At 41.6% G+C, this 11,901-nt stretch overlaps 1 protein-coding gene across 1 annotated transcript; it reads left to right on the top strand.

Annotated features, from left to right (window-relative positions):
- The first annotated feature begins 6,347 nt into the window (after window positions 1-6,347).
- On the top strand, window positions 6,348-11,654 carry LOC128716183 (protein transport protein Sec24A). Its single transcript, XM_053811104.1, has 14 exons — window positions 6,348-8,197; window positions 8,271-8,394; window positions 8,570-8,696; window positions 8,781-8,890; window positions 8,960-9,191; window positions 9,283-9,440; window positions 9,715-9,788; window positions 9,860-10,011; window positions 10,080-10,333; window positions 10,427-10,792; window positions 10,881-11,086; window positions 11,158-11,255; window positions 11,326-11,464; window positions 11,543-11,654. Exons 1-14 carry the CDS (start codon window positions 6,348-6,350, stop codon window positions 11,652-11,654), a joined length of 4,002 nt encoding a protein of 1,333 aa, XP_053667079.1.
- The last annotated feature ends 247 nt before the right edge of the window (window positions 11,655-11,901 follow it).

The raw sequence follows: 11,901 nt of genomic DNA, 5'->3' as shown, positions 1-11,901 counted from the left end.
CCTGTTAGCCGGATCCGCGTTAGCGTTGTGTGGTCTGCGAGACGAGTACGTTAGTAATGTGCGCAAAATCCAGCATTCAATGCATCTAAAACTATCAACACTCTGCAGGTTTTTACGCCACAAGCGGTACACTGTTCACTCAACACTGAAAATGTGGATTGTCGTTCGGAAGGAATAATGCAAAATTTGCTCTGCTTTTCCACTCTTGCCTCCCAGTCCGAGTTTAATTGAAAACATTCTAACCAAAGTCAAACGGCGCAGCTTACCCAAGCAGCGGTGCTGTCACTTTGCCACTGACTGATGTGGAAAGGCGGTGGTCTCGTGCGATCTGATCGGACACAACATTTTTAACTTTTGGGGTATGAGACAGGCGACACATCAGCCGCAAAGACTACGAAGTGAATTTGGGGTTGTGCTTCAAAACGAGTGAAGCTTGTGTTGAGCTATTTATTTAAAAAGTTGTACAAATTTACTTCTAAGTGCAAATTATACGGACTTGGTTCTCATGTTCTCACGAGAATAAAATAAAAACCCTTAAATCTAGCGACGAGTGTCGTTCAGAATCCAAACACAGCAATGGAACGCATTTTTTCTTGGATTGAATCTTGGAATCAGTGAGAAATTGTATTAATCAAGTGAATCTTTTATACGCGGATTCGGAGATACGCGATTTTTGGAAATTTGACAGCTGATTTAGTTTCTAACACAAAATTTAAGCAAAAAGGTGTTAAATTGGTCTAAAATAGCATTCTTTGTCATATGAAACATTTGTTTTTAGTTTATTTTGACGTATTCTCTTAAAAAGTAGCCTGGTTTGTTGAATAAATTATCTGCGGAGAAGGAAGTCCACTATCTAACTTTGAAGTACCTACTATCTAACTGCTTTTACTATGAATAACTTCTGTTACTTTCTATATATGTTGTTAGTAATAAGTAAGTAGTAAGTAGTGTACCATTCCTATATAACAGTAAGTATGCAGTTCCCGCGTGCTTGCCAGAAGTCAGTATACGGTATGTCAGAACATGTGTACATCTGTACTATATGGATTCCCCCGCATACTAGGATTATATTATTTTAGCAACCGTATACTTATGAAGTAATGAAGTTTAGTATTCCCCGGTATACTAGGTTTGTACTATTTTAGTAGTCGTATACTATTTTAGTAGTCATATACTAATTTAGTATCTGTATACTATTTTAGTAGTCGTATACTAAATTAGTACAAACCTAGTATACCGGGGAATACTAAAATAGTATACGGATACTAAATTAGTATACGACTACTAAAATAGTATGCGACTACTAAAATAGTATTCCCCGGTATACTTGGTTTGTACTATTTTAGTATCCTTATACTATTTTAGTATCCGTATACTATTTTAGTATCCGTATACTATTTTAGTATTCCCCGGTATACTAGGTTTGTACTAATTTAGTATACGACTAATAAAATAGTATACGGATACTAAATTAGTATACGACTACTAAAATAGTACAAACCTAGTATACCGGGGAATACTAAAATAGTATACGACTACTAAAATAGTATACGACTACTAAAATAGTACAAACCTAGCATACCGGGTAATACTAAACTTCATTACTTCATAAGTATACGGTTGCTAAAATAATATAAACCTAGTATACGAGGTAATCCATATAGTACAGATGTACACATGTTCTGACATACCGTATACTGACTTCTGGCAAGCACGCGGGAACTGCATACTTACTGTTATATAGGAATGGTACACTACTTACTACTTACTTATTACTAACAACATATATAGAAAGTAACAGAAGTTATTCATAGTAAAAGCAGTTAAGGTAGCCGGACACGCTAGCTACAAGTAGCCAGCTACATTTGACGTCTATAGCTTTCCATTGTTCTCTCGTCGCCGGCTTGTATCCCAGATAGGCGGGATACGAGCCAGCGACGCTGCTGACAGCTCAACGACCGCAAAGGTTATACTAGTCGGGTTAACGAGTTGATGCATGTTCGGTGAGAAGATAATTCGCGGATTTGAATTTCCGCCGTTGAAACCGGCGTTTTGAAACCGAACATTGTTATGATTTTCCAATTGTTATGATTTAAAGGAGCATTACGGCGAGTATTATTGAATGTATGTCATTTGTTAAACACAGTATACACACAAACGCTGCCGATGCATTTCAAGGCCACACTACAGTTTACCTTCCAATTCTTGCACGTGTTATATGGGAAATTATTGCGTGGAAGTAATTTCGTAAATAATACACTTGGTTAGCGCATAGCCTTTACCTTTGAACATTGAAAGAAATTACGTGTAAAGAATTTCCCCGTTAATTGTATTTCTAATGGTAAAATCGCTAGATGAAACAAAATATAACATATTAACATAATCGCGTACTGCGCAAACTTGTATACACATCAGATAACTGTGTTCGTCTAAACAAGAATGTTTTCTTCAACATTTAATAGATTCGAGAGTAAATAGTAATTACAACTTGTATAACTAAGTGTTAATAGTTTGTTAACATGAAGAATTCGTTATTATTGAAGACGTCATCGGATCCATCAACTTTTACGACATAAACACACCGACATGTCGCTTGACCGACGATTGACAGCCACAGCGGCAGCGACCGCAGAAGGCCCGAAAACGTTAGCTACTTGTAGCTGTCCCTACGTCAATGAACCCCGTTGAAGAACAAAGGAAAATCGCTGGCTGTCAAATGTAGCTGGCTACTTGTAGCTAGCGTGTCCGGCTACCTTTAGATAGTAGGTACTTCAAAGTTAGATAGTGGACTTCCTTCTCCGCAGATAATTTATTCAGCAAACCAGGCTACTTTTTAAGAGAATACGTCAAAATAAACTAAAAACAAATGTTTCATATGACAAAGAATGCTATTTTAGACCAATTTAACACTTTTTTGCTTAGATTTTGTGTTAGAAACTAAATCAGCTGTCAAATTTCCAAAAATCGCGTATCTCCGAATCCGCGTATAAGAGGAGCCGCGTATCTCGGTGGCTACCTGTACAATGCGTGCCAGAGAAGTGATCGACAAATACAAACTTCAATTACACATACAAAAATACACGAAATGTCAAAATTTTGGGATACGCGTATCTCGAATTCGCGTAAGTGATATTCCATTCAAAGTCATGTAAAACCGTTTCATACCTTCCGGTAGTAGGAGCTAATGTTTTTCTCATCTTTCCATTATTTTTTTCACTTGATTAATACAATTTCTCACTGATTCCAAGATTCAATCCAAGAAAAAATGCGTTCCATAGCTGTGTTTGGATTCTGAACTACAGTCTTTTCCCGAGTTACGCGAATCCCAAAATTTTGACAATTCGTGTAATTTTGTACGTGGAATTGAAGTTCGCATTTGTCAAATTTCAAATTTTCTCAAAAATACGTCAAGTTTTGAGATTAAAACGGCACCAAGTCTGTTTTAAGATACTGTAAACAAATCAGTTTGACAGCTGGAAATTTACAACTTTGCGACAGGCGCGTGCGAATGCAGCCTAGGCGCGTAAAAATCATACTTTTTTATTTTTACGCGGCGTTAAATGCAGCGTATGTCAAAATCCATACATTTTCAGAATAAATGTATTTGCCACGTTTTGCGCTGGAGTGATTACCGCTACCTTAGTTGAAATTATTGATATTTGCTCAAAGTACAACTTTACATAATCTTTCGCTTCTACTTTACATCTACATGGCGAACTGAATACGATCCGTGTTGGCCACTGATTCGGCCTGGGACGAATTGCGATGAGCCCGGATAAACGAGGCGTCACGTTCATTTGCTACTTGGGAATTCGGGAAATTTTGACAACTTCACATGGTGGGCCACGTAACATAGCTGTCAAACACCACTTTCGCATCTTTTCCTCCTTTCGCTCAGTTTCGGGTATCGGTGGTGCATATTTTTACTTTGATTGTGGCCAAGTTGTGGATAGTCTTCGCTGAAATCAATCGCCACGTTAGCCTAAAACGTAAGCATTCGTTCCGATACGTAAATTGTGCACCATGTGGATAAAGGATTTTCCGATACACAAGGCTTGTGGGGATTGTTGCAAACGATGAGGGTGTGAAGTGTGTGCGATATTGTACGAATTTTGGTCGCAGCGCTTGTGGTGTCGCTTGATTGGCAATGTAAAATGATTACGAAAATGAGCTCTCGGTTCGTGATGAGTTGGAAGTGGTGTTATGTCTGGTGAGGGGTGTAGGGATTTTCTCGAAACAACGGCGAACGGTCGCTTACATTATTGTGCGTATGATGAAAAAGAGTTGCTGTTTCGGGTGGAACAGTTTGGTGCAAAATTAAAGAAAGAAAAAAAAAGCACGTCCAGAACTGCCCCTTGGAAACGAATTATGTATGGTTCATTGATTGAGTAGGCCATTCGGTTGGCGTATGCAGTGGTTCCTTCGAAAGGGGTTGTTTTTTTTTTGGGAACCTGTGTTTGCGAGAGGTGTAAATGTGTGTGATAGTGTGTGTTGGTGTCTTTTGAATCATGGTCATCGTGTTATGGGGAAAGGAATTGCTGTCTGTTCGATTTCTTGAATGAAATTAATGTCCTCGAGCTCATTGGCTTTCCCATTGGCCTTCGTCGCATGGCCGCATGATGGTGGCGGTGGGATGTGTGTATGCTTGCATCAGTGTGCGTGTATGTGTGTGTGTCATAAAGGAAGCATATTTCTGTTCAACACAAAGTGGGTCATTAACATCGCAGAAGGACACTCGTGGATCGAATGAAGATCGATGTGTTGTGTTGCATTGTTTCGAATTGTTGCGGAGTTCCGTATCGGTACAGGGACATTTTCATCGACTAAATGGTTTATTATTCCACCATCAGTTATTTATTTATTGATTCAATTAACGAAACTAATTTCCCTGTTGGTGCAACTCTGGTAACGTTGCGCTAGCTGGAGCTGGACAGAAACAAAGATCGCACATCCCATCTACGTTAGCATATTATTGACGTATAATCACGATCGTGCGTCATCATCACAGTGATTCAGCTATAAAGTTTTGGGGTTCGAATGTTTGCCTTCACGAATTTGGCTTCCACACACTTTATCAAGCGCGACCAAGCCAATGTAGTGTAAAGCTATCTTGGTTATATCCTTTCCTTATAGTTTTACTTTAAATTTCTCAACGTAAGTTTCTTTGTTTTCTTTAACAATTCAAATGTGGGAAGTTAATTTCACGACGTCGAGGAAGTTGCGAATGCAGAATTTTTATCACTGCCACGCTTATCTTGATGTGTGTCAAGTGTTTAAATGGATTTTATTTCACCTACAGTTGGAATAAGGCTTTAATTCATACGTCGATGGTTAATTAACTTTTCTTGTAATTATGCGAAATTTAGTAAAGGTTATCAGCAAGTACCCAAAAATAATAAAGCAAATTAAAGTCGCTTAGTATAGGCTTGCTTTCCCTTATCTTTTAAGCCCTGTTGCGAATTTTTACGTGACATTTGAATGGCTGGAAACTAGATTGCTTTTATGTACCCTCGCCCTCCCAAGACACGTGGCCAGGCATGTGCTGGTCGTTCGTTGAGGACAAGTGCATCAATGACACTCGGAAAAGAAACTAGCTGGGAATCATTGCTGTAAACAGTCTAGATTGGTTCGTTCAGGTTTTCTGCCATAGCCTGCTGAATTGTCCCCGTGATAAGACAAGATCGTTTTGCCCCATCTCAATATGCCTTTCCACGAAACGCACAAGTCATTGTAAACTAGTGGACGTTGTTCGCTGTCAAGTTTACCGCGGGTTGAAGGAAGTTCATCTGAACGCATCGCCTTGAAACGAACGCAGTAACCAGTGGCATATTATCTGCAGCAGGTTAGAAATAACGCGGAATAAGTAATACTACCGTTGTAGTAGTGAAGCATCCCTACCGCCCCCAGGTGGAGTAACATTCACGAACAGTCACTTTTTGGCTGTGTGTATTTGTATGTTGCTGACACTGAAATATTGCTGATGAACTGGTAATTACCAACGCACGTGTGTATTCATTGTTGGAATGTTGCACACACACACACACAACGACACACGCGCGACTGTTTTTTTGCAATTCCAAACGATCTGTTTATATTACAATTCATCAGTAACGAAAGAAGCTATGACTTGCCGATTCGATGGCGTCATATTGAGAGGGAATCCATCAGATTTATGGACACGTCTGGAAAATTGGCTAAAGAATGTATAGAAAGCGTTCAATTAGAGAAGAATACATTTCAATACCATCATATGTGAAAAGGATAACATAAACAAAACTTTTGGCATACGGCTTAACCATTATTCATATCTATCTTTTAGGTAATAGCAAAACGTCTCTTACATCTGGATGATGTCTTATCCACCACAATATTATGGAATGCCAAATGGTTTCCCGCACACTTCCAATGGCCAAAATCAACAGCACCAGTTTCCACCACAACAGCAAAGCCAAGATCAGCAACACTATGCGAATCGACCGGGAGATGCAACAAATCCACCCAAAGGGCCGATGCTGCCCAACGGACCACCGGCACCGATAGTAAATAGTCAACCAACTGTAGCCCAACCAATGAATGTTGTTGCAGGGGCACAACTACCCCCCAAATCACACCCATCCATGTCGCCGCAAGAAGCGATGCCGGTCCAGCAACAACCGAACAGTAACTGGGTGCAAAATTGGGCAGCTACCAACGGGAACAGCACCACCTCGTCACGTACATCATCACCGGCTTTGGGAAGCAATGGCATGCCACCGATGGCCGGTGTTACTAAGTTAGCTCCCACCTCGTCCGAGGCAGTCCGGGGTTACGCAAATATCAACAACAACAACAACAATCTTCCGTCGATGGCATCTAGTCAAAGTCAAGCAGCACCGACCGTGTCTCAGGCTGCAGCTGGTTACAACGTCAGCCCGAACAATAATTTTTCCAGTGGGAACAAGCTGAATGTTGCTGGTGGAGTCAATCACGTTAACACGCCACCGAAAAGTGCATCGGGCATGTCGACGCCGCTGAACGCGTCTACGCCCACTTTAACCGGCCCGACCGTACTGAGCGGACAGCAGCAAGCTATGCAAAAGCTGACGTCGAGCGTACAAGATCTGAGTCTGCAGCGGCCACCCGTAATGGGTAGTGTTACCCAACCGGCTGGCGCAATCACCGTAACAAATCAACAGAACTTCCCGCAAGCGCAACAACTTTCAACACCTATGACTAATGGCAACAGTGGACAGACGGGGACAAATGTTAACAGCAGCAGTACAATGGCTGCGTCGAATGTTTCCACGCAAATGGGAATGAATCACCAGGCATATGGTCACTTACCACCAGCTATGAATCAACAGTATCCATCCCCTCAACAAACGCAACCCCTTCATCAACCGCAGCCACAGCAACAACATCCTGTTCCAAACTCAATGCCCCAAGGCCCACCACCACCAATGACAAATGGACCCGGCAGTACTAATCATGCGTTTCAAAATGTTGGTGCTGGTGCGGTAACAAAGCAACAACCGCAGCCGCAACAACAATCGCCATCGATGCAACAACCGCACCAGCAACAACATCCAGCTCTTTCTCAAGGGCCACCAATGGCGAAAGGTCTGGCCGGCACTAATCAAATGGCTAATGCAGGTTTGCTCACATCACAACAACATCCTGCGGGCAAATTTAATGCTCCACCAACAACGGCACCGTTGCCTGGGAATGTACCCAGCGCAGGACAGCAACCCCTAATGAAAAGGCCAATGTATCCCCCGACGTCAAATTTGCCTCCGTTAGGTGCGAACAGCGGCCAAGGTCAGTCTCAGACCGCTTACGGCAGTATGCCGCAACAACCCGTTGTTCCTATGCAGTCGCAACAACAGCAACAACAACAACAGCAACATCAGCAACAGTATCAGCAGCAGCAACAGTATCAGCAACAACAGCAGCAGCAGCAGCAGCAACAGCAAATGCATCAGCTTCACCAGCAACAACTGCATCAACAACAGCATCCTCAGCAGCAAATGCATCAACAGCGAAATGATGCCGGTGGATATTATCCGCGGAACGTTGTGCGCAGCGGGTTTGATAGGTTGTGGGGTACCAACACCATTGATTTGCTGCAAAATCGTAACGTTTTACCCACCGATCGAGTTATACCACCGCCCATACATTTGGTGAATCCACTTCACAGCTCGGTCAATTGTAATCCCGAGTGAGTATAGCAATGTTTTTGAATGTTTTAATGTTTCCTTCAATGCTAAACGTTTTGCACTGTGTGTTTTCAGTATATTTCGATGCACCCTGAACAAGATACCGGAATCGTTATCGTTGCTGAACAAATCGCGTTTGCCGCTGGGGTTGTTGATTCATCCGTTCCGAGACTTAAATGTAAGAAATTGTACAGAAGAGGCAAGTAGTAGTATAGCTCAAGTAATAACACCTTTGTTTTTTTTTTTGTAAAACGCCTTAGTACAACCAACTAATTAATACTAATCTTTTAACGCTGTACTACCATTCGGTGAATGGTAGAAGTAGCAACAATGAAAAATAATATTAGATTTTTGTTTGTTTGTAAAACTTTCAGAACTTGCCGGTCATTTCGTGTAATGCAATTGTGCGCTGCAAAACGTGTCGAACGTACATAAATCCGTTCGTGTTTTTTACTGATAGTAAAAAGTGGCAATGTAACCTTTGCTACCGAACTAACGAACGTATGTATACGTTTCCCTGTATAATTTTCTTTAATAATGCTCACATCAATTAAATGGAGTCTAATATCTTCCCGCTTCTTACAGTACCAGAAGAGTTCCAGTACGATCCGGTCACCAAAACTTATGGCGATCCAACCAGAAGGCCTGAGATCAAATCTAGCACGATAGAATTTATTGCTCCATCGGAATATATGGTATGATGGCTATAGCTATGCAGTTTCCATACGGCAGTTATTTCTAACGGTTACTGTTTTCCTTTGTAGTTGCGTCCACCACAACCGGCCATCTATTTGTTCCTGTTGGACGTATCATCGCTAGCTCAACAGTCGGGCTATCTGTACACGGTTTGCAATACCCTGATGGAACATTTGGACAATCTTCCCGGTGATGCCCGCACACAGGTCGGTTTCATTGCGTACAACAGTGCTATCCATTTTTACAACATTTCCGAAGAATACAATCAACCGCATGAGGTGACGGTTTTGGACGTTGACGGTAAAGTATAGTGAATTCCTTTTTGGTGGGTAGTTTTTCATTACATTAACATTCTCCTTTTCCTTGCTCTTGTCTACACTGCTCCAAATAGACGTTTTTCTTCCGTATCCGGACAATCTGCTAGTGAATTTGAAGGAGTGCAAAGAAATGATCATGCAGCTGTTGAAGCAGTTGCCGAAGCGGTTCGAACACACACACGACACTCACAGTGCACTGGGAGCAGCTTTGCAAGTTGCATATAAGCTGATGGTAAGAGCGCTTTTTATTTTTTGTCTTTGTTAAAAAAAAAAGTTAAGTGGTTTATAAGTATGTATTCGTTGATATGGAACAAAGTGCGGTTAAGATCTCTCGTTTGTTTCAGATAGGTTATAGGATAGAACGTATATTAATCCCAAATGCAGAAAGTAATGCTATGTACCTGTATTACGAACCACTCAAGAGAGGCCACACAAACATAACATAATGAATAAAAAATGCGTTGATATTACAAATTAAAAATATTATCCCATTTGCTTCCTTATAGAGTGCTTCCGGAGGACGAGTTACGGTGTTCCAAACGTGTTTACCAAACTATGGTCCAGGAGCATTGCAATCAAGGTAATAACTTACAGTAATGCAATTTCAAGCAATTTGAGTTAATAAATGTTTTTTTTTGTTTAAAATTCCAGGGAAAATCCAAACAATCGTTCGTCGAAGGAAGTGGCCCATTTAGGACCGGCTACTGATTTCTACAAACGTCTTGCGTTGGAGTGCTCTGGTCAGCAGATTGCTGTGGATTTATTTTTACTAAATAGTCAATACTGTGATTTAGCCACTATTTGTAAGTACGATAGAGCCCCGGAGCAATGGTGGATATGAAGATAATGAAACATGTTGTTGCTCTTACAGCTGGCATTAGTAAATTTAGTGGTGGATGCATGCATCATATTCCGCTGTACAGTGAAACCAAGCCGCAGCTAGTGAAAACGCTACGCAAGTCTTTGGAGCGCTACCTGACGCGAAAGATCGGGTTTGAGGCAGTGATGCGCGTACGTTGCACGCGCGGATTGACAATACACACATTCCACGGTAATTTCTTCGTCCGCTCAACGGATTTGCTGTCCTTGCCGAATGTAAATCCGGACGCCGGTTTTGGAATGCAGGTAAGGTGTTGTGGGCAATATATGCGTAGCAAGCAATACATAATATACTTTAGAAGCACAAGCGCTAACGAATCAACAAACACTTCGTTCCAGATAACGTATGAAGAAAGTTTGACCAAAGTCAAAACGGTTTGCTTCCAAGCGGCACTGCTCTATACGAGCAGCAAAGCGGAACGGCGCATTCGCGTCCACACGCTTTGCATACCGGTCACGGAAAGCTTATCGGAGGTGATGTACTCGGCCGATCCGCAGTGCATAGTTGGGCTGCTCTCGAAGATGGCCGTCGACCGTTCGGTTACCTCAAGCCTGTCAGATGCCAGAGATGCCTTTGTTAATGCGACCGTCGATATAATTAGCGCGTTTAGGCTAGTCCAAAATCTGGCACAAACTTCAAGCAAATTGGTGGTACCAGAAAATCTGAAACTGTTGCCTTTGTACATTTTGGCTATGTTGAAGCATGTAAGTTTTTGCGGTTAAACATCATACCGTGGTGTTTTGTGTCATCTGAGTGTTCACCGGAATAAACGTATGCTATTTTTTTGTTCAGCCCGCTTTTCGAACCGGAACCAGCACTCGGTTAGACGATCGCGTGTTTGCTATGAGTGAAATGAAATCGCTTCCGTTGGATCAACTGATACGTTACATCTATCCGGATTTCTATCTATTAGATTGTTTGTTCGTGTCCGGCAGCAACGGTTACGTTGACGATGGGCACAAGCTGGAGCCCATCCGGTTGCAGTTATCGGCAGAGAAGTAAATATCAGACCGCGGATTAGCGTTGCGATCGTTTGGGTTAACCATTGCTCTTTTTATCGTTCCTTTAGGCTTGATTCTCGATCCATGTTTTTGCTTGATTGTGGCCCATTCATGTATATTTATATCGGTTCTAATGTGGCATCTAGCATTGTGCAGGACATTTTAGGTACGTGAATGCAGGCTGCACATGTTTGAGCAAGACATAATCATTCACTCATTACGTTTTGTTATTGCAGGATACAATTCAGTTGCCGAAATACCTGATTTCTGCATTGAGCTACCGAGCCGCAAGACGAAAGCAAGCGAAGCTCTATTGACTTTCCTGGAAAGCATTGACGACGAAAAGCCGTACGCGTCTTATGTGCAAGTGATTCGGTAAGATGAAAAGACCATTTCGATACATTACAAAACATTACATTTCTTCTCGTTTCCCCCTTTTCTTCATTTTTTCAGTGATACTAGCCAATTTAGATCGGTGATGATTGAAAAGTTCGTAGATGATCGCAATCCAAATTCACTGTCGTACTATGAGTTCTTGCAGCATTTAAGTGCACAGGTAAAGTAAATGTAAAGGAAACCTCCGGTTTTCTCATGAAAATGGCAAACAAAAACGGAGCAGTTAATCCAACCGGGCATCTTCAAAGATAAAGCTAGTTCGCTATTTAAAAAAAAAAAAAAAACAAAACCCCCACTCGTATATGTATGTATTATAGCATACCAATTACTGAAAGTACTCCAAAAGCATCGTGCTGCAAAACGCAAAACGTTTTTCTCCCCTCATTCACACAGTTCATTGTCTATAGGGAAACAAG

This window comes from Anopheles marshallii, chromosome 3 (assembly GCF_943734725.1).
Source record: "Anopheles marshallii chromosome 3, idAnoMarsDA_429_01, whole genome shotgun sequence".
Lineage (NCBI taxonomy): Eukaryota > Metazoa > Arthropoda > Insecta > Diptera > Culicidae > Anopheles > Anopheles marshallii.
Note: the sequence above shows the minus strand (reverse complement) of the source record. Positions and strands in the feature narration are given on the sequence as shown.

Coding starts and splice junctions, on each gene's coding strand:
- LOC128716183 (XM_053811104.1), top strand. CDS start 6,348: ATGATGTCTTATCCACCACAATATTATGGAATGCCAAATGGTTTCCCG. Junction 9,789..9,859: donor CCAGGAGCATTGCAATCAAG/GTAATAACTTAC, acceptor TTAAAATTCCAG/GGAAAATCCAAACAATCGTT. Junction 11,087..11,157: donor TTGCAGTTATCGGCAGAGAA/GTAAATATCAGA, acceptor TCGTTCCTTTAG/GCTTGATTCTCGATCCATGT.